Source organism: Myripristis murdjan, chromosome 11 (assembly GCF_902150065.1).
Source record: "Myripristis murdjan chromosome 11, fMyrMur1.1, whole genome shotgun sequence".
Lineage (NCBI taxonomy): Eukaryota > Metazoa > Chordata > Actinopteri > Holocentriformes > Holocentridae > Myripristis > Myripristis murdjan.
The window spans coordinates 9,063,716-9,087,274 of NC_043990.1; the positions used below are offsets into that span (position 1 = coordinate 9,063,716).

At 44.9% G+C, this 23,559-nt stretch overlaps 1 protein-coding gene across 1 annotated transcript in view; it reads right to left on the reverse strand.

Moving 5' to 3' along the window:
- The window catches only part of rnf19b (ring finger protein 19B), a 41,440-nt gene extending 18,607 nt beyond the window's left edge, over window positions 1-22,833 (reverse strand). Inside the window, 2 exon segments of the mRNA XM_030063605.1 lie at window positions 3,080-4,444; window positions 22,526-22,833. Of these exon segments, the coding sequence (XP_029919465.1) occupies window positions 3,080-3,750 (671 nt within the window). The 5' untranslated portion in view covers window positions 3,751-4,444; window positions 22,526-22,833.
- Between the last annotated feature and the right edge of the window lie 726 nt (window positions 22,834-23,559).

Sequence of the window (23,559 nt, forward strand, 5' to 3'; positions counted from 1 at the left end):
CTAACAAACAAAGTCTGTCAAACAAACAAAATGCCAAAATGAGGTTACATTTGCATTCGTTTCCTCAAGTGGATGCACTTAAAATGCACGTACACACACACACACACACACACACACACACACACACACACACACACACACGTTGCGTGCGGGGGCGTCCTATTGGGGGCGGCAGGGGATTCCATGGAAATTAATCGCTGGATTGCCGTAAAATCTGTGGTGCAAAATCAAGACCTCAAGTGGAGGAAACTGATTTATTTGCTGAACATTTGACCTTTCCCTGTAGCGCCACCATCAGGCCTTTTTCATTTCCTGTTTTTTTTTTTTTTTTTTTTTTTTGGAACTGAGCGTGTATGCTCGGTTCAAAAGCCTGCTCTTTTGTTGGTTATATCGTTCTATAGATGATAATGCTAGATAGATACTCACTTTACTGATCCCAGAGGAAATTTAGGCATCCAGTAGCTCAGTACGACACACACAATATGATAGATAAACACACTCCAAATTAGAAATGCATGCCATATTTGTAGTTCACAGTAAAACGGCCTGAGCACCTCACATGACCCTGAAGCAGCCGTGCAGTGTGCAGGCCATGGGTTTCATACTCAGGTTGTTTCAGGCTCTGTTTATTATTTATTTTAACTAAAAAGGAAAGTTACGTTCTACATTAGCGTTATTAGACTCATCCATTCAGGAATTTTGCCATTAAAATTACATTTGGACTGGAAAAGGACGGCCTTTAGCACATTTCTCATCGAGGATACAGCTCATGCAAATTAAATTGTGAGCTCACTGTCAGTAAATATCTGACAGTGAGGATTGGATTACAAAGGAACTGCGAGCCTGTAAATGTTATTTAAATCTTTGTAAGGCTCGACTGGGTTCTTCAGGTGTGGTTGCAGCAACTACACAAGGTTGGTGTTCATGTATATTTTCGGTGGTGCCCCTGATCAGATGTGTGTTTAGGTCACCCCCCCTCCCCCAGGCCATAGCTGTGAATATTAATTTGGACTTAGTCGACTGGCGGGACGGTTACAGTGAGTCACTCGGCTGGCGTCAGACAGAGGATCGTCCCTTTCGATATGTAGGTCACTCGCTGCCCTGTCCAAATGATGCTGCTGACACGACTGCACACACACACACACACACACACACACACACACACAAAGGAAAAGTCACAGAGAATGTCTCAAAGAAACCGAAACATGTTGGAACAATCACCAACACACACACACACACACACTTTGAGTCACACAACCACAGACACACCGATAAGCTCAGATATGCGTAGGCACACATACACAGACACACAACTAAGAAGACACTCTCACACACACACACACACACACACACACTCTCACACTCTCTCACACACAAACCGGTAGGGTTATGGCCTTCCCCTGTGACAGCGCCAGCATTACTGTACCAAACCACAACAGAAAAATATCACTGAATATCTGTGCTCTTCACTTCCTACACTGACAAGCGCGCACACACACACACACACACACACACACCAGACAAACACAAACACAATGAATCACCCGTGCTTTATGAAAACGCCTCTCATTTGTTCCAGAAACTTCCCCGGACCGAAACCCTCCCCTCCCTCCCCTCCCTCCCCTCCCCAGCCACAGGACGAGCTATCAGCCCTCTAACCCAGTTCACCAGCCCTCACTCCTCCACTTCACTTTCACATTTCAGGTTCGTCTTCCTCTCTCTGCCTCTCATTCTTCCCCCCCCCCCCCCCCCCCTCTCTCTCTCTCTGACAGGGCAGGTCGCGCTGGTTCCTGTTCGCAAGAAACCACGCAGAATTTGGTAGAGCGAGTGAGTCAGTGAGGAAGGCAGAGAGAGAGAGAAACAAAAACTATTTTTGTTTAGATGCTCCAGCGATGCTATTGAGCTGAAATACATGTCAGTGAAGCGGAGAGAGAGAGTGTGGGAGAGAGACACAGAGAGAGAGAGAGAGAGAGAGAGAGACAGAGAGAGAGAGAGAGAGAGAGAGAGAGAGAGAGAGAGAGAGAGAGAGAGAGAGAGAGAGAGAATTGAGGTTGTTGTGGTTCACATTATTCAGAAAAAGGACTTCTGAGCAGGAACAGAGTGTCCGGACTCTGTCTGTAAAACCTAATCTGCATTTGAAGGTGTTAACCTGATGTACCGGCTACCAACTTTATCTCATTTACACCGCGGGGACTTTAAGGCGGCTACGGCGAACCAACGGCACCACGAAAAAACAACTGTAACACCCAGTTTCCCCCCGGGGGATCAAGAAAGCATTTGTGTTTGTGACTGTGATGAAACGGCACTGATCAAGTCAAAACCAGCTGCTGGAGCGATCACTTTCTCCATGTTCAATCTTAATGTGCGCTGCCTTTGTTTACAGAACAACTCTTTGTTACAGCTTGTTCTTTCATGAATATGAAAGGACTCCCTTGGCAAAGCTTTTAACTGCACACATTGTTTTCCTTTCTCTCTTATCCAACTCGCATGTTTCTACTTTTCACTGTTACTTAATGTTTTGTTATTGCAACCGTAAGGAAAATTCCTTCAGGGGCAACAAAGGTTTTCAGTTCAGTTCCAGGAAGAAACTGTGTGACACTTAAAGTGACGCAAGGAGCCCTCTGGAGCAGTGGTGGTCAAAGTGAGGTCTGAGACCCACCAGGGGTCTCTGAAAGGCTTCCAGGGGGTCCTCAGCAAAATGAATAGTTTCATTGTAAAATAATTAAATTCTCTAGACTGATTATTTTAACATGATGATTTAATCTCACCACTTTGAATCTTTTAGTCCCCACGAAAGTATCACATCCAAACAATTTAATACTTAAAATAAACCCAAATATCCTTTCATGTCAGGGTTCCTAGGTCAAATTTATTCAAATAGGGGGTTGGCTGCTATGTGAAAGTCAACTTGGGGGACCAGAGGATGAATAAGTTTGAAATCCCTCATGTTAATCTCCCGTCATGTGTTCACTTTATAACCAGAGCAGGCAGGTTAAAGGGGCAGAGGGCTGTGGGTCAGATCCCAGAGCAACACTGGACTAAACAGTGTGGAGGAACAACAGGAGAGACTGTTTCTTACCCGCAGTCGGGCGCCGGGCACCATCTGCAGTCTGGATCGGAGGCGAGGCATCGCCGGAGCAGGAACTCCTCATACTTTTCCAGCAGCGCTGCGTCATCCAGGATATCGGCCACCTGCCGCGGGGCGAGGCGCTCGGCGCACTCGGGGCAACTGAGTTGGACGCGGCTCTCGGTGATCTCGATGCGGAGGTACTGACGCAGGCAGCAGAGGCAGGAGCGGTGGCTGCAGCCCAGCAGCTCAGGCAGCTGGTTGGCGGGCTGGCGCACCAGGCACAGCGGGCACTCCAGGAGGTTGCTGTCCCCGGAGGAGGGAGCTCCACCCAGGGACGGCTGGCTGGAGGAGAGCGGCTCCGAGGGCGAGCTGGAGGCGGCGTCCTGGGAGGCGGCGGCGGCGGCGGCGGCAACGACAGGCGCTGCAGCAGAAGCCGGGGTGGGCGTTGTGCTCAAGGCAGAGGGGAGGAGCTGTTGGTGTGTCTGTGTGTTGTGGTGCTGATGGAGCTGCTGGGCCAACGGGGTGGCCACCCCTGCTTTGGCGCCCCGGGATCCTCGTTTACTGTGGAAGAGGCTGTGGAAGGAGATGCGTCCCTGGCGTTTCCCCGCCGGACGGCACTTTGGGTTGGGGACGCCACTCACCGAGGAGTGAGGCGACTCCGAGTCTTTTTCTGATCCCATTTTCCCACGAGAAGACACACAGGGCCGGTTATTGTCCTCTGAAACAGGTTATTATATCACCGAGGGAGCCAGAAACACACACACACACTCACACACCGTTACACAAATACACACTCTGTCCCTCACACACACACACAAGGGAGGATCTGTCCTCTTCTGAAACCTAAACTGGAATGCAAATGCTTCTCAGGCTCCTGGCAGAAAAACTTGGACCTCCTTCCTCTTACGAGAAACAAAAAGCTTATCAGGAAACAACAGAATGAGATCACAGAGAAGTCAAAACAGAAAGAGACTACGTAGATACGAAGGGAAAAAAAATCCCCTCCACCTCACACAGACTTTCTCTTAAACTAGCCGGCCAAAAGCTTCACAAAAATCAAAAAAACAAAAGCAGCCAGGCTCCCATTTCTGTCAGACGATGTTGTAATTATTACTGTCAGCCAGAAAATAAGGCAAAAAGAGACTAATGTAGATCACAATGAATGACTCCTTTCCTCAAAAAAAAGGAAAGAAAAAGAAAGAGAAGGTAAAAACGTCACACAAAAATCCACAGAGCAGAAGCGGAGGCCAGTCCAAGAGTGTTAGAAATCCTCAGTTTGGATTCGATTCACCTCGGCTCTTCTTCAGAAATCCCCCTCCGTTCCTGTTCCTCTGCTTGTCGTCGTATGCCGGTCTCTCTCTGAATCTGACTCTTCTGTGGGGAAGAAGAGAGCAGGAAGTTAGCGCAGAGAGCATGCTCAGTATGACACACCTCTCTCTCTCTCTCTCTCTCTCTCTCTCTCTCCCTCTCTCTTTCTCCTTTGCTCCTACTGTGTTTCAAATTGATCATTAACTCTTCACACCCTGAACAGACTCTGGGAAAGCACAATACATACACACACATATCTTGAGATATTGTGAATAAATACTCATTTAAAAAAAAAAAAAACAAAAAAAAAACACCTCATTACCAAGCACTAAAACCTCTAACTGCATTTTGTTCAGGAGCCAAAATTAAAAAAAGCGTAAATATGACAAAAAAATAAATAAAAAGACATGCATACATCACATGTGTGCTGAATTCATGACATCACCGACCGGTCTGACCATTCATCCATTCATTCAAAACCCACAAACCCTGTCATCCACCTGCCTCCTTTATCTTCCCTCTCTCTCTCTCTCTCTCTCTCTCTCTCTCTCTCTCTCTCTCTCTCTCTCTATCACACAGAGCACCGCAAGCTCTTCCTCCACTTCACACTGCGCTGCTAGTGCCGTTGCCATGGCGATGCTCACTATGAGCGAGGCAAACAGCGACCCACTCTGTGACTCTGGTACTTATGTAGAGGCATACACTTATACACACACACACACACACACACTCACACACTGACGTTTATGCATATACCTGTAAACGAACACATGCAGATAAATATGTATAGACACGTAAAAACAAACACACACACACACACACACACACTGATGACTGTGTACACGCCTGTAAATGAAAACACAACACGAGCGTAGAGGGACACACACACACACACACAATAATTAGATCCTGCGCACACAGTGTAATAACAGGCCGTGTGTCTGTGCGGAGTATGTTAAAGAGTGTGTGTGTGTGTGTGCACCACGTACACAAACACACAGTTCATGTGTGTTTGTGGCAGCAGCCTGGAGGGGATTGTGTGTTTAGTTGTGTGTATCTGTCCATGTGTGCCTCTAATCTTTAGTCTGCGGCTAATCTTGCATACTACCGGCCTATCAGCTTCATATTTTTAGTGCACAGTTATGACCCCGTCTCCAGTTGACTGCTTTTTTTTTTATTATTATTTTATTTATTTATTTTACAACGGTGCAGAATACTTGGACCTGAAATGATCTGAATTTTCCGCAGATATTTTAGCGACGTTTGGGGTCAACATCTGTCCATCTTTGGTCTCAGACAGATTACAGCGTTAAATTTCTCTTCCTGGAAAGCCTTTATTGCACTTACAGTAACGTAACGGGTCGCTGCAATATCATCTTCACTTCACCTGTTTTTATTATCCTCAGGAGAGAAAATGGCGCGACCACTAATGGAGGACCTCTCATGGTTGTGGTGATTCAAAATGTTTGAAAAATGTATTTTTTTAAAATACTCCTGAAGTCCATACTGCTCTTAACCAGCCAGTTTGTAATCTTGATTTTTTTTTTCATTTCTTTATTTCTTTCTGCTAGGGACAACCAATCGTGCCTTGGTCCTTTTTCAAACTTGGTTATAATCGTGTCTTCCTGCCAGAGATTCAAAAGTGAACGTACGTATCTGCACTCGACTCCAGTCAGGTTTCATTTTAACGACAGCACATGAATCACTGCTGTGAAATCTTGTGACTCCACTTTTGCTGATTTTCACTTCAGCCGGAGGATCACATGCTGCTTATTAAACTGCTACGAAAACACAGAGGATAAACTCCCGAAATGCTCTGTCATCAAGCGGAAAGCAAAGCGGCGTTTCCTCGTTTCTGACAAGCTGAACGTTTGGAGATGAAAGTCTGATACAGGTGACGAGATCGATGCTCATCTGGCCCACAAAGACGCCAGCACACTCTCACTCTCTCATGGGATGCATGTGGACTAGTGATTGTCCCAAACATTCGCTTTAAACAGACACACACACACACACACACACACACACACACACACACACACACACACACACACACACTGCAGTGCAGATGTGTCCTGGTTTCCTCTCCCTCAACAGTGGACTACTGGCCTCTCTGACTTGGCGCTCGCAAATCTGATTAGGGATACTAGACTAAAGGGCAGGGGCATGCGCACACACACACACACACACACAGACACGGGAGAATGCTGACCCAGTAAACACCAAATCATTCAGGAGATTGTGACCGGCGGAGTCTGGATTCATTTGACTGACAGGCCAGCCGGCCAATCACAGAGAAGGAGACTGACCAGGTCGTCTGCGGGCCAAGATGAAAAGTCTGAGCCCCTAATAACTTTCTAATCATGAGGGGGAAGAAATCCAAGGCCTTTGTTCTATTCAGAAATTCATCAGCAGTAGAAAAGGTTTTCATGGCTGTTTAATGCTTTTATTGTGCTTTTTTTTTTTCATTTTTAATTCATTTTTGGTGTAAATTTACAATTTTTTTAAAGGGAGAGAGCTGGAGACAAGCTGTTTTTAATACACAACACATTAATCTTGGACTTGATAAATATTCAAACAGAATAAAGGCCTCTTCACCTATTTTCAAGTGCCTCAGGTTTCTTTTTCCTCATGATTAGAAGCCCCTTCTTCCAAACATTACTACAGGGGGTGGACACAATAACATAAAAACCTTAAAAAAAAAAAACCAAACAAACAAACATATAAACCCTCAAAATATTCAGTTTTTTGTTTCGACTGCATCATACAGGCTGTAGTTTGGAGGATCTGGTGGTGTTTAGCAAACAACCTTTTCAAAGTCCTTTTGGTGTTGGTGAGTGGTTTGCCATAAAAATTTTCAAATAAAAACAGTGATAGATTGTCTTTTAAAGCCGACACACACTGCTAACTGATATTCAGCTGCTTTTGCAATTACGATTTAGTTGCCTAAAAGATCAGAGCCAATGTGCTTTTTCATGTGGCGTTTCTGTCATTTTGTCCACCCTCTATCTCCGATATTAAAAGCTACACGCCGTCTTTCCACCTGGCATCAAAATGCACACCGGGCTGATTGTAGGACTGTAACCAGCTACTGCAAAAACTGAAATAAACCTTTGTGCACAAATCCAAACACGAAACACGGGCGATGGGAAGAGAAAACAGGAAGCTCAGGCTGTGGCATCTTTTTTTCCCAGAATGGATTGCGTGTGGACGCTGATGGACGGGAACAACCGAGACAGTAAACAAGAGGAAGTTCTGTGAGTGGAAATCTGCGTTTTCGGTCCGGGAAAGACAGACTGGATTTGAATGCGCACGTCAGAGAGACATTTGCAATATAATCTGGCCACATCAGATCTAAACCCAATTTGAACACATATTAATTTAACACACAGACACTTCCCCCGCCCTCCCATCTGTTTTCCAAGTAAAGTTCGCCTAAAAGGTTGATTATAAACCCGCTGTAACCTTACCACCTGTGTCTCACCCTCAGTGCTAAAATCATCAGTCTGGGACTTACAGCTGGAGATAAAAAAAAAAAAAAAAAAAAAAGCATGTCTGACTCTGCTGATGTACCAGGAAGTGAAAATCTTGCTTTCATGCTCAGCTTTTATCTACGGAGCTGAGATAAGCCCACAGGTCATTGATGAACTATAAACGACTACAAAACCACGGGCTGCAATAACACAAGGAAATATTAGTGCTGAGCTGGAAACACGAACTGACAAAACAGGGAATTTCCAGTCAAGGACAAACACACACACGGAAACAAAAAGCTAAAAACACACACACACACACACACACATACACAAATACCAATACGCAGACACACCTTCCTTTGACAGTTAACGTGATGCTCCGGCACTTCTCAGGCTGAAACATGGGCGTGGTTGACATACGTGTGTTTGTCTAAAAGGCTCGTGCCCTTCCTAAATATATTCTCCTACCAGATGAGTTGATAATAGCCCTCTGAGCATCTCAAACACACACACACACACACACACAAAGGATGAAACAGTTGTCATCTGTGAGATCGGTGCGAGGGTCATGAGCGATGAATTTGAAGTGCTGAGTGCTCGCTACTACTTTTGTATTTCCACATATATGGTTCATCACCAGATCTGTGTGTGTGTGTGTGTGTGTGTGTGTGTGTGTGTGTGTGCGCGTGCACATGCAGCGGTCCCAATCAGTCTCCACTCCAACAGTAAATCAGACAAATCATGGAGCAGCCAAACTGAACATTTCTGCAGACGTTTTGTTTCATCTGCAATCAGACAAAAAAATTGGTACAAATCCAAAAGCAACCAGACTCTCCTTTGTTTTTGGCTTTTTGACCAACTTACACGTCTTTTGTTCTTAGTTTAGGGCCTGTAAAGAGGGTCGGGGTGGGGGTGGTGGGGGTTCTGTCCCAGCTTGGTTTTATTTGTATGTCAGTCAACGTGTTCTGTCATATAATAGTTTTGCATTTTCTTGTATTTTTAAGCTTTTAAAGGCAGAACGAGAAGGATTTCCCCTCACGATTAATGTATAGGCTCATGCAAAAGTAATCCCTTATGAGGCACTAGAAGTGTGTGTTGGTGTGTGTGTCTGCAGAGACCCTGTCCTCTGCCTTGAGGGCGTCGGCCTTTGGGCAGCGGGTGTGAAGCTCCCAGCCAATCACAGCGCAGCACGGTGTCATACCGATAGTGTTATAAAAATTGCATTTTAATCTTATAAAATTACATTATATTACCATTATTTCCATGACACTATATAGAAGTGTGTAGACAGTAGTTTTCCACTCTTCACCCAAGTGAGAGTGTAATATGACCTTGTATCCTTGTATTGTAGCTGGATTGTTGAATATTACCATATAAGGATTCATTTCCTGTTAGAATGCCTAGAGTGCCTCAGTGAGAGGTCGCTGCCCAACGTGGTAAGCTACTCACTCCTTGCAAGTAAAAATTTACTACTCAATTGGGCGTTGTCTGTCTCCTTTTGCAGTAGGTGATCTCTGAATTATAGTAACAAGTAATAGCACCGTATCCAAATAGAAGCTATAAAAATCGTGGACGTGGAAAACAGAAATATGGTGAGGTAAAGCTGAGAGGGTGAATCTGAGGTTGGCTGGAGAGCACTGAGGGAGAGGATGAGGATGAAGAGCGACGCACTGCTGGCCTGTTTTCGCCATCCTAGGAAATGAAAACTGGCTGCTAAGTGGTGAGCGTAGTGAGGAGGAGGAGGAGGAGGAGGAGGGGCCAACTCTGAATGTCGTGTTTCCAAACCCCAAAGGACAAATCCGGCTCCTTGTGTCTTTAAGTGTTGGAGCCGGTGAGAGCTGATCTCCCTCCTGACCCTCTGGTTCTTGTTCCACTGCTGCAAACTTTGCTATCATGTCATTTCCACGTGGGGATCCTCAGCGCTCACCTGATTTTGTCTTTTCATCAGCAGCTGTGATCGTGTCTGTTTCATAAATATGCTGTGGTGGCTCAGAGGTCGAGGCTGACGCGCCTCCCCGCTGCTCAGGGAGTGACCCGCCCTCACGACGGGAAAGCCGAGGTGAAATTCTCCACGTGCCTCTGAAGAACAAGGATCAAGTTCTCCCGTTTCCAAGGAGGTAACATCAAACGAAGCAGATCAGACAAAAAGGGATTTTTTTTTTCCATCTTGTGTTTGATCTCTTCATTCCTTCTCTTCAACCACTCGGCCTATTTTTTTTCCCCTTGTTCTCTTCTTCTTTTTTTTAATTCGTAATTGAAGACTTTGCTTGGGTTTGTTTCAGGGGTCAACTTCACACACAAACACAAACACATGCAGCGCGTGCATAACCACAAACAGCTTTACACACTAAACCACATATGTGGGTCCACACACACACACACACACACATACACACACACACACATACGCAGTGAATCAAACCGCACCACCGTGTAGAGGAGTAGCAGCTTTTCAAAAAACTCAAACTGAATCAAATTTAGTCAAAACAAATCATTTGGAGTGGGAATTTTAGAGGGAAAAATTGGGAGAAATTCATAACTACTCTTGTCTTAAGTTTGAATAAATACATGAATGAAGTGTTTACATAAGTGAGTAGATATAAACTGCAACCTACAGTCTTTACGGAGTGAGATTTGATAGCAGTCCCATGGTTTTTGTATCGCACATCTCTGAGGGATTTGGTTATCTAACTGCATTTACATGCTGCAAAGTGTGAGTTCATGATTGAATAATAACCATGATGCTCTACATAATCAGATAGATAGATAAATCTATGTGGGAGGGGCTAATTGTGTGTGTGTGTGTGTGTGTGTGTGTGTGTGTGCGCGCGCGTTGTGCTCCCACCATACAATGGCAGATGGGCCTGAACAGCCTGAGAACTTCACAATCTGGCCTTGATTTGCTATCAACACACTCACACACTCTTTGTTCCGCACTTGTCCTCCTACTCCACTGCTGCTCAATTCAGCACAAATGCACGGGCGCGCACACACACACACACACACACACATATCTAGCTCCTTTTATGTATCACCCTCCAGAGTGTCGTCCTCCAGCCTTCCTCCTGCCCAGTCAGATCTCTTCCTCCACCCTGTTTTCTAAATCAAAGCCTCAGAAAAAGGACAGATCCAGTCACTCTGTCCTGTTTTCTCTTAAATGTGAAGAAGAAGAAGAAGAAGAAGAAGAAGAAGAAGAAGACAGCACAATTGATCTGTACGCATGAATGCATTATTTTATGTGTGCATGAATTGATGCACTGTCATCCTAGGAGGTTTTTGTTTCCCTGCACACCTGTTTAAGGTGAAATGAGAGTCAAGCTGAGATGAACTGAGTGTGTGAGTGTCAGTGTGTCCTGCACAGGCCTGAGAGTCTGACTGTGTGACGCACGGCCATGCAACCTGATCGTGACCAAAACTGAACCGCTGCTGCCCGCATGGTCATTCGAGTCGGCCATGAGAGGAGGCGCTGAACACACCTGGGACTTCAGGTGAGTTCAGTCGCCTGCACTGAGAACCGCTGCTTTCTGAGTGCCTGTCTGGTGGAGCGACTTAGTGATATTTCTATTTTCCTCTTTCCCTTTTCCTTCCTGTGTATTTTAATTGTGTTGTCTGCCGCTTTGTCTAATGGATGAAGGGTTTCTTTGTTTTGCAGCACACAACAAGCAACTTCTTCAAACCGTCAAGCTGAAGTGGCAAGCATCGGATCTTGAATCTTACACTAAAGACAGTTTCAGCAAGTACACTTGTATCGGTAGTCGCTGTATAAAAGTCATCATTTTTATGTGAGTACATCTGCCACTCAAGGCTTTGCAGTGGAGTCATAAATCTGTCAGAAGCCACGGCGCCAACAACCAGGCTGCCTGAGCAAATCTCTAAACGACCGCGCTTAAACAACAGAGCGACACCCGAAAAGCTCGCTGTGTTGTTGCTGTGATGTAACACGTCAACCCGGTCACACAGGTACAGTGTGACGATGATTTGTTTGGAGTTACACGTCACATCACTGATGCTGAGTCAGCGTCAGATAAATGCCACACGGCATCACGACAGCGGTTAGCTGACCAGATGCTGCGGCTAGCTAAGAAACAACATCAGACATAAAATCGATGAGACGTGCCGGTGATGAATCGACGAGTTCCCAGACAAAAAAAAAAAAGGCACAAAAATGAGTTGAGTTTAGTTAAGACGGACGAGCTGCTGAGTTTAGAAACACAATCAGATGCTCAGAGCTGCTGAAGTTTGAAGACCTGCAGCGCGGCTTCTCTGCATCGGCCCGAAGCCTCTGTTGTCCTCTGTCGGCCGAATTGCAGCGATGGACTTCCTTTCTTTGCTTTATAGGGTAAGAAATTTATAACGCTGTGTGTGTAAAGCGTCCTGTGATGGAGCCTTTCAGCCCGGCTCCACCGTGATAATCCGTCTTCCTGAATGAGAGCTTGTTCTCCCAGGTAATCTGCTCTCAGCACTTCTGCCTGCACACACACACACTGCACAGTTTTAGACGCTGAATCTATGACTCAGCACTTTGGGAGCCTCAACTCTCTCCCTATGGGGCCCAGCCAACCTACATGCTGCATCCAGCACACACACACACACACACACACACACACACACCTTAGTGACACAGACAGACAGAGACACATATTTATATATTTTTATATTTATATATGCATTTATCCTTCCATACCCTCAACAGCATATGTAATAATAAGGAACTGTATTGGTGCATCAGCGATTCGTATCAGTGTATGCAACCTCTTGTGGAGCATAGAAAGTTATGAGAAATTTCAATAAAATGAATTAATATGATTTAGGACAAAATAAGTCAGAGCAAAAAAGCGAACAATAAAAGAGAAATATGGAAATATGTAAAAGAAATATCTCAGAACAGGTTGACTGATCTGAGCTCGCTGGCAGAAGCTCCTCTGGCAGCAGAGTGGCCCTATTAAGAATGCCTGGTCTGTCTCTCTCTCTCTTACACACACACACACACACACACACACACACACACACACACACACACACACGCACGCACGCATGTTCTGTATCAATAAAGAACGTCACACAAACACAGATACACTCATGTACAGAGTATGTAAACACTCACACACACACAGCTGAATACAAGTGTCATCATTTCAAGCACCATGAATCATGCATTTACACGTGTCACACATGTAACACACATCACACACGTCACACACGTCTCTCATACACACACACACACACGGGTTCCAGGGAAATTAGCCGTGTGCTACAGGTGTGGCTGTGAGAACTGATTGATGTTACGCAACAAGATGATTCACTGGCAGCCCGAACGCTGCCGAGGCATGTCTGCACAGGATTCAAACAGCGGAGCGCACGCACACGCACGCACGCACGCACGCACGCACACACACACACACACACACAGAAGATAAGATAAGATATACCGTCCCTGTGGGGAAATTTGACTTTGGCAGTGGTGCTCGACACACAGCTGCAATCAGCTTTGATACAAACCAGCCAACAAAACAGTGGAGCTGCACAGCAAAGACAGAACAATAAATGACATGAAACAAAATAAAAATACTGCACCTTATGAGTAAAAGATGGACATATAGAAACATCAAAACACAGTAAACAAATCATAAAAACCAGGAAACAAATGCAGCAGGGTCTCCGTACTAATGAGACACGACATGAGTGAGGATGTATGCATGGACTACCACAGGAACACCCTCATTTGTGTACGCACACACACACACACACACACACACACACACACACACACACACACACACACACACACACACACACAGGCAGAACACAGCAGCCATAATGTCATCTGGATGTAAAAACCATGTAACCTAACACATAATACCAACTTCACCAATAATAACAACAATAATAATGATAATGATAGCAATAACAAAGACAACAGGAACAGCAATAATGATAATGATAATGGTAATTGTAATGATAATAAGAAAAATAATAATGACAGGCTCTGGCATCAGCAGATATCCAGATTCAGGTGTCAGTCCGAACTGAAATAAAGTGGATCGGAGTGTCTCTTAACGCAGCGCTCGGAAAGGATTAACTCCACTTAACTTATCATCCATTCACAAACAGAATGTACGCAGGAGGTGACAAAAGTGGCGAAGAGGGCTGGGTGACATTTACTGATACTGATGATAAGATGATAAGAAAGAAATCGACTGGGACTTTGGGGGCATCGTCATGTGTCGGTGTGTCCTGATCGCTGTGTTTTCCTGGGTTTAAAGGCACCGTGCCAGTAAAGGGAGGTTACTGGACTCTTGCACTGTTGTTGTACCTGCTTGGTCATAATATCCTCATTACTAGAAATCCGGATATTATTCCCGGTTTTGCGTCACTGAATGGGCCAAATCAGAGGAAAATGCGAGTCGCCCTGATTAGACTCCCGCTGCACGCCCTGTACAAAAGCATCTTATCATTTTGGATAAGAGCATCAGCTAAGTGCGTGCGATCTGAAGGCCGGTGTTTTGACACGAGCGCAGGCGGAGGAGGAGGCGGACGCAGAGGGAGCGGAGGTCTAGCAGACGGCCTCGCTGAGCCGCTGAGCCTGTTCAGAGCGACACGGCTAAACCGCACTAATCTGTCAGAGTCCACAGGACAGGTGGTCCACTCCTCAACCCTGCAGTTAATGCACTCTGTGTGTGTGTGTGTGTGTGTGTGTGTGTTGGGGGGAAGCTAATTAGACTAGATCAGCTATTAGGAACTGGGGTAACACCAGAAATAAAGCCTCGAGCTGGTTGACCCTGCTTTCCATCTCACGGTGGAGGAGTCGCCATGTTAGCAGCATAAAGGCTTTTTTAAGAAGAAAAATAAATAAATAAATAAATAAACTGGCTCATGTCCAGCTTGATCTGCGTAAAACAGGACAGGTGTTTGCAATTATTTTCACAGGATGTGTTCCTCGATTTCTTGCCTTCATTTTGCAGAGAAAGAGAAAGCGTGACTGCAGGCCTCAGCGTCTCCCCTCGCCTCCGAGTTCATTCGCTCCTATTTTGTCACTTTACCGTTCCTCATCTCATCTGCCCCTCTGCACTCCTATCCAGAGCTGCAACTGACCATTATTTTCATGATCAATTCATTGATAATCAATCAATTTCCCACAGTGGTGTTTTGTCCCAACCAGCAGCCCACAACCCAAAGATCTTTACTTTGTTCTCATACAGAAGAAAAGAAACCCGGAAATATTCACATTTGAGAGGCTGCAGTCAGAGAATGAGGAAATTTCCTTCTTAAAAATCACTTAAAATGATTAATCGGTTAATTTAATAGTTGGCAACTAATCGATTATTCGACTAATCACTTCAGTTGTACTCTCCTTTTCTTGTCTCCTTAATTCATTCACAAACTCTCTTTTGACAACTCGTTCTCAACAGGTTCTGTTTGATGTTTTCTTTTTTAACTTTAAATCAAAGTTATACACACACACTCCTGTTTGTAACCTTTGAGCGTTGTTTTAGGCTTGTCTGGTCTTATTTAAAAAGATAAAAGGTACAAAACAGTTTTTTTTCCGGATGCTTTGTCTTATCGGTGATGCTCGGGATCTCAGGATCTGCACGGACTCACGATGCCCAGCTCACGTCTCTCTGTCTCAGTCTCCTGCTGTTTACCTCTGTGTTGCTGGTTTTATTTCCCTGTCGCCTGTGATGTGAAGTGCCAACTCACACACTCTCTCACACACACACTACATTCACTCCCTAAACCTTCATCCTGTCCTCAAATTTTACTCGAACCTAAACCTAATCCTTTAACCCCAAACCCAAGTATTCTGAGCTGAAAGTCATTTTCACACTAATGTTAAAGGCCTGTTCACATCTAGGATGATAACTGTAAATATAAAATATGATAATATAATGTTTTTCGAGCTTTCACCCTTAACAGTTACTAAATGAATCCAATTCTCCTGCCTCTCTTTCTTTCCTACAACTTTACTTTGATCAGATGAAAATATTTTATCACGTAGAAAACAGTCACTTTTGCGAAAATTTCATTAGCTTGGATTATATAACAGTTACGGTTATAGATTTGTGTAAATGTGCATGGGCCTTTACCCCGACCCCGTTTCTGATCTCAGCCTCAAATCAAGCAGCAAACTTTAAAATAGCACGTTGGAGAAGTGAGGAGCAGCAAGACGTTCTCACTTTGCAGGCCTTTGCCCATCTTCCTGTCCTTGTGAGGAGGACATCTGGTCCTCATCGCTGAAGAAATACGAAAACACACATGCACGCACGCACACACACACACAAGCGCGCAAATCAAGGCTACTTCCAGTGAGCAGGACGACCGGCTGAGTCATGCCGGTTAGATATCACAGCTGATTAATGGGGTTATAATGACACACGAGAGCTGAGGGAGCGGCGTGCCAGCTCTGCGGTTCAGTGTTGATTCACAGAGCCGCCGCCTCCGCCCACACAGCTGCTTTCATGAGGAGAAACACACAAATTAGGGCTGAATCGGGCTATTTTCCTTAATTAATTTATTCAGGATGGGTCGGATGATCGTGCAAATTAGTTTTTCACCATCGCCCTGTTTCAGTACCACACACATTCACACCCGGGAGCCGCCTTGTTCACCCAGTCATCTGCTGCTGGATCTTCAAGGAAACAACCAGCTTTATTACTTTAAAGACGTTTGGCTGGTCGTCCTGGGACTTTAGGGTGAGGTTGGGGGGGGGATCAGTGTGTTGCTCAAGGACCCTTCAGTGTGAAAAGTGGCTGCTGATGGACAAACACACACGGTGTCGCGCATGAGCGTATCCGTTTGCGACTAATGAACATGAACGTGAGCATTAATTACAGTTAATGACACTCACAAACGAGGTTTCAGACGATGCAGCTACCAGCACTGTGGAAGTCCGGCCAGGGGAACATTTAAATGAGATTTACTGACAAATTAAATCCAATGCAAAAAAAAAAACAACTCACTTTTTTGTGCAAACTGTGCCAGCCAGGTTGGAAAAAACAAGCCGCCATCAGCCACAGGGGCTTTGAATTTGAAGAGACATCGAGTTGAAGCATCTGACCGGCCTTGAGAAATATTTATGAATGAATGATGATCACAAGAAATCATTAATAAAGGGTGAGAGCAAGTAATGGCTGTGATTCAATAGCAGTATACAGTAATTCATTTAGTTTGGGAAGTGGGCAGCGGCTGAGGGCTGGAGATGGATGCTGAAAGGAAGTTCGACTGAAAAAGAAAAACTCAAAAGCAGGGAACTTAAAAAATGGAAGAAATGAACAGGAGCTACTTCATTTTTGGGAGTGAACTGGAGCTCAGAATTCAAAATCGACAACGATGAATGTGAGCTGTTTGATTTAATCTGTGTGATCTGAACTTTGAGCTGGTGCTCGTAAAGTGTGAACTTGCACCATCACTGCACTCGGACCACCCAAGCGGCCGGGGCTTCCAAGGCACATCCGGCTCCTCTGTTTGTGCTGGAGGGCGCACAAATAAAATATAGTTATCCTGGATCAGTCCTCAGCGAGACGCTTCAAAACTCCACATACTTGGATCTGTACTCAGAATAAATTTTGAAACGTCCATGAGGTAGAAACAAAACAGCCTCGCACATTCTGAATCCCGATCTACGTGACTCGGGCCTACAGCTTGGTGGGCGTCCACTTCCTTCTGACTCCACAACAACAACAACAACAACAACAACAACAGAGCATCAGCTGTGGGTCAACCTGCCAACAGCTGATTGTTGTATTTTTTTATTTTTTTGTTTTTTTGACCACCTCAACGGGATTCAATAGTCCTGGTTGATTTCTGTTTTGATTTTGTTGTTTGACTAGGACGTTTTTCATCAAAGCATCTGGACAACTTCACTATAGTTAACTAAAACGACACTACAGACTAAAACGAGCTGTTTTAGTTGACTTAAACAAAAACAACAACTAGACGGCAATAAATAAAAACTAAATGTCACCACAGCCAGCGTGAGGAGGCGTTGGTGCTGATGTTTACTGAGACTGGGACGGCGACATAAGTCTTCACAAAGTGTTGGGTTTGGATTGGAATACCTACTCTGAACTTCTGGAAATCTTGACCCTGACACTTACAGCCCTTATTATAATAAAAAAAACTTAACCTAATACTGAAACTAATAAAAACAAAACTAAAACTAAACATTTTTAAACAATAAAACCGAACCTGAGACAAGCAAACCCACTAACTGAAACTTAACTGAATAGGAGACAAAAATTAAAAAATAAAAATAAAAACTAATGAAAATACAAAACTCTAATAAACATCAGTTAACAGCCACCGTCTGATTTGCACACCAGCAGCCGGCGTGGCCGGCAGGCTTGCTGACTGGTTGACTCCATGTTAACATGAAGTGGCTGCTTTGCTGAATTCGCCAATCGATCTGCTGCTCCGTTACTGTGGAGAAGAAACTGGGGCGAAGGACGAGGCGGTTTGCTGCTGCTTTTGGAAAACAAATGTACCCTGTCACTCTTTTCCCTTTTACTTAGAGAGCTGCTGAGTGGCTCCTCGGCCGCGCTGCAACAAGCCTGTCTGAACTTGTCAGGTATGTCTTTTTACAGCCTGGTTGTTGTACACTTAGCCATTATTTGCACACACCAGTAATTCTCCGGTGGAGCGCCACGACGGCTCCAGACGCGGTTGCTGGGAGATTTATGATGCAACTGCAAAGCCGTGTTGGTTCGATTGTTTGGTCAATGTGCTTTAGGTCGACCTAAATTGCTGCAATCAGCTGTCACAGGTTTCTCTCTCTCTCTCTCTGTCTGTCTGTCTGTCTGTCTGTCTCTCGTTTTTTGTCTCTCAACCACAAAAAAAAGAAAAACAACAACAAAAAACAACTCCCATCAGTCTCGCCAGTCTGGACAAATTCATTGACGCACAGGCTTTTATCTGTCAGCCCAAAATTCAGCTGACTAGATTACCAAGTGGGTCAGTTGTCTGCTCCCTGTGAATTTAAAGCCAGTGCAGTCTGGCTGCTGTTATCAGCGTGCAAAAACACAGCACAGAAAATAAGCAGCTTTCACTCCCTACGTGTGATTTAATGATGAGTTTGTTTCTGATGAGCGGGGGGAAATCAACAGCGTGGTTGGCTGGTGAGGGAAAAGTAAATTGGTTTACCAAAGAGAGTTTCATGTATTTATTTACTATATTTATAGTGTAATGTTTAATACTTAAACCTTTTTTATCTTATTGATGTTGCTGGGTGTGAGTCACTTAATGAAATGTGGCGCTTTGAACAAATTTATCCTCCGCTGCCTTTTTTTTCCCACCCTGTTTGAAATCCTGTTGTCCTTGCATGTGTCACAACTGGTGTTACTATATAAATTGTCAATCTACAGGTTTCCTCTGCAGTTGTTTCACTGCAGAGCACCCCACGCTGGCAAATATGATAAAAATGCATCATCTGACTCATTTCTCAGGTTATCCTTGACAAAACTACTATCACAACTGCACCAAAACCGCCCGTGCAGCATAAAATCCAGATTATGACTAATTCCTGCACTGCCACAATGACTGGAACTCATCTTGGCACCGGGCCAAAGCTGGGTCTAACAGGATCAGTTAACCCATCTACAAAATACTCTGTGACATGTTTGTGACCGGTGCCTGCAGATTTATTACACCCCGTGAACAAAACGATTCTGACTCGGTTTCAGCGAATGTGGGAGGCGGACTGATGAGACAGCAGCTCTTCTTCCTGTGGAAAAAACAACACTGATATCTCGGCATGACGGCCTGCTGTTCCCTGGAATTTACCTCATCGCCTGCTGAAAGAGGAAAGAAAAAAAAGAGAGAGAGAGAGAGCTGCAAGCCTGCTGTCAGAGTGTGTGTGTGTGTGTGTGTGTGTGTGTGTGTGTGTGTGTGTGTCTGTAGGCCTTTAAACAAAACAAAACAAAAGAAGAAGCAACACGTTTTGTGAAAACTCTTCCTCTGGCATCATTTAATGCCCCTCCAAAACAAAGTCCAATTGTTTCAGTCATGTGGAAACTGAATTTTGAAGTTGATCGAAAAAAAATATATATATAAAAAACAATTATGCAAAATGTGCGTGCTATTTACCGTCAGTATTTACATATGGGCTTCCAGTGGAAAACGACTTGGCAATTGATAAAAACCCACAGTAGCCACACCTTAGGAATAAATTTGCCTCCGGGGCCAGATAAACAGGTCATTTTCATATTGAAAGGTAAAAGTGATGGGCTATTAGGAGGACTCTTTGGATTAGGACCCGTGACCTTTATCTTCTTCTCTCTCTCTTTGTTGAAGCAGGGATAGTATTAATACTGTAGTTTTAAAAAGTACGCACAGTAGAAGGCAGATTGATACACAAATGGAGTGATGGAGCATTTTCTCTCTCCTTCTCTGCATGTTTCTCCTTCCCACTGACTCTTATAATCACTCTCTCTCCTACACACACACACACACACACACACACACACACACACAGGATACACAAAGTCCACCGCGAGGCATTGGAAGGTGGAGGTAGAGAGAATCAGGCTGAGAGCTTCTATAATTAGAGGAGCGTTCAGGAGCCATACTGCTGAGTTGTTGAATGTTTAATGTCGGGCCTGCAGGCGCTACAGTCGCAAAGAGCAAACCTCCCTGCCCCTACACACACACACACACACACTCAGTGGTCTCTTCAAATGTGCAGAAAGACGGATGAGGTGAGCGGTAACGGCAGTGAACTGGACGCGCGGGTTCACGTTTCAAAAAAGGAAAGAGAAGCACAATGCACGGACACAAACAAGAGCACGGCTGACAACTGAGTGTGTAATTCCCGACTATTGTGTGTAAGCAGAGTTCACAGGAACCCGGAGCTCCTCTGGATGAGGTAATGGTCACACAGCTGACCAGCCAGAGGAGCTCAGGGCAGGAAATCACTCACACACAGGCCATATTAACCAAACCCCTGGAAAGGATGAGTCATTTCTAACACACCTGTAAGCTGCCTGGGGATGAGCGCACAGCTGTTTGTTGCTCTTATAACACAGATATGGGGGGAAAAAACTGTTTTTTTCATTTTCAACTATTTGGTAAGTTGTCCAAAACAACTCTGAAGAGAATTTCAATTGAAAACAGGCTGTGCTGTGGCCAGTTTTGGCAACTAAATAATGAATGCTTAATTCATTTCCTCTCAAATTCAGGAATAGCAGCGCAGTGAAATATAAAAGATCGCCCTTGAAGCTGAGATGAATGATCAAACTTTAATTCTGGCATATTTCAACAGATATTTAAGGCTTTATAAAGTTAGTGTAACTGTGGCCTTATTGCATACAAAAGATTATTAAAGTACAGCAGGTTAATATCAATCAATAAGCCCCATGGAACAGTCAGCTGTTGACAGATCAGCCACGTATTTTAATATTCTGGCCTATTCCTACTTAAAAACAACATATAGTGCATTAATATATGCTTCTGTAATCAAATGATGACTTTCATTTCCAGAATAGCACATTCATCCATTTTTGGGGGCATATGATTCATGCTGTGGATGCAGCTTTTTTTTTTTTTATCCCAAAGTGACAGGCATAACTAACAAGCAGCGGTGAGAAAATGTGATGGCAAAACAATTTAACGACTTCAGCTGGATCCACTGACGTAAGATACGCGTTAAAAGCGTATTCATAATAAAGTAGTTGATGGCACTCCTTCACATGGAGAGAAGCTCGTAAAGTCACGTATCAGTCACCGAATAAAATCACCACTGACCCTTTAATGACTCACACACTATTAAAGTCTAACGCATAATAAGGCATCTCAGCTGCTTCTTACTGAACCAGTTGCTCGTCCACAGTGCACCAGGCTTTCTCTGACTCCAGCAATAACACCCCAGTGTTTTACCAAAGCCAGTTTCAGTTTGGGGTGTTTAGGACAACTTTTCCTCTATCACTGGTGTGCTATTAAGCCTCAGCCTGAACACAAAACCCCCATAATATTGCTATAACAATCTCATTTGTGGATTTATCATGACCCTCTCCTGTAATATTACTACTTTATTAGCTTTGGCATGATTTGTGCCGCGTCCTTTTTACATTTTAATGCACTGGAGCATCATTTCTTAAGGGAGCACACCCACATACACACACACATACACACACACAATGACCAAGGGCCAGGGGAGTGGCAGGGGCAGACAGAAACGCAGGGCTTTAAAGGGAAAAGAGGGAGGACATGAGGGAATGAGGTAACTCAGTGGGACAAGGACAGGCTGTGTGGTGGAGCTACAGACATGCAGGCAGTCTGAGGAGTTTATTATTGACAGAAATGCGTGTTTCTTCCCAGATATGCAGCACTCGGCCTGGAAACCAGCTACAGCTTGCTCCCCCCCCTCCTCCTCCCCTCCGCACCAAAACCCACCAACCCGTGTGACACGGACCTGATGGTGATAATTTGGGCCACCTTGCCTTGCACTGAGCTGACCCTCCTGACTGACAGACTGCAGATAACGGGACTGTCATACCGGTGATTATCATATGTTAAACAGAGCCGCAGGTCTATTGTGTTTCTGTCAAAACTGTTACACCCCCTTTTGAGACGGCCCCTTTTTTTATATATATCAAGCGAGGCATTCAAAATCCATGTCACCTCAAATTGGTGAGAAAAAACAAGCCATGGCAAGCTGAAGGGCTCGCAGCGGAGGTCGTACCTGCCTTTCGGTGGGTGTGAAGCGGCTTCCAGCAGCGGGTTTCTTCGATAGCAGAGGCTGGCTGAGGAGCGATGCGCAGCGGCCACTTTGGGGCGTGTGTTTAGGGCTCCTCTGCTGTCCAGTCCCGGGCTGGAGGCTGGACGTTTGGGGTTTAAAACCGTCCAAAAGGAGCTCCTCGGCCGTGTCCGACCCTCTGCTGCTTCTCCTCCGGGCTGTCGGTGGCTCACGGCGGCCTAAAGTGTGTCCTGCGCCCCGGCAGCGCAGCGCTAAAGTCTGCTAATCTCCGCTGGCTGCTCGCTGCGCTCTCTGCCGCCTGCCCTCTGACGTCACGCAGGAAAGCCCCGCTCGGTGACGTAACGCCGCCGACAGCTCGGAAACCCCACCCCGTGACGTCACCCGCGTCTGGCAGCTCAGTCTGTACTGTACGGGCACATGGGACAAGTTTGCCCGCAGGACTTTAAGCCAGAGAGGCTCTCTAATCCAACACCGGCCCTTCAGGCAGACAGAGAGAGAAATCCCTGAGGCCAAACTGCGTCCACAACCACCGGGAAGTGTGTGAATGGAAGTGTGTGTAAACACAAAAACAAAGGGGGGAACTGACAGAGAAATGTGTTGTTTTTGTTTTGTTTTGTTTTGTTTTGTTTGTGTGTTGAGGCAGACAATACCAGGCCAGACCAGACAGATCCCACTGTTCCCGGCTTCCTAAGTATTACAGGTACAGCAGCGTATTAAGGCCATCGTATGGGGAAAACATTATGGAGCCGGGACAGGAGGGGTGGCGCATTCCAAGGGAAAAAAAAACCTAAAAATTTCTTGGTTAATGTAAATTTACCAGGAAAAAAAAAAAAAATCCTCTGAGATTGAAGTGGTAAATTTATGAGAAAAAAAACCTCAAAAATTCTGAGATGAAGTCATGGATTTACGAGAAGATAGACCTCTGAAGATAGTTTTTCTTTTACTTTCTTTTTGTGTGTTTCTCTGTGTGTGTGGTGGTGGTGGTGGGGGGTATGTCAAGGAACCCTATGGTTTCAATT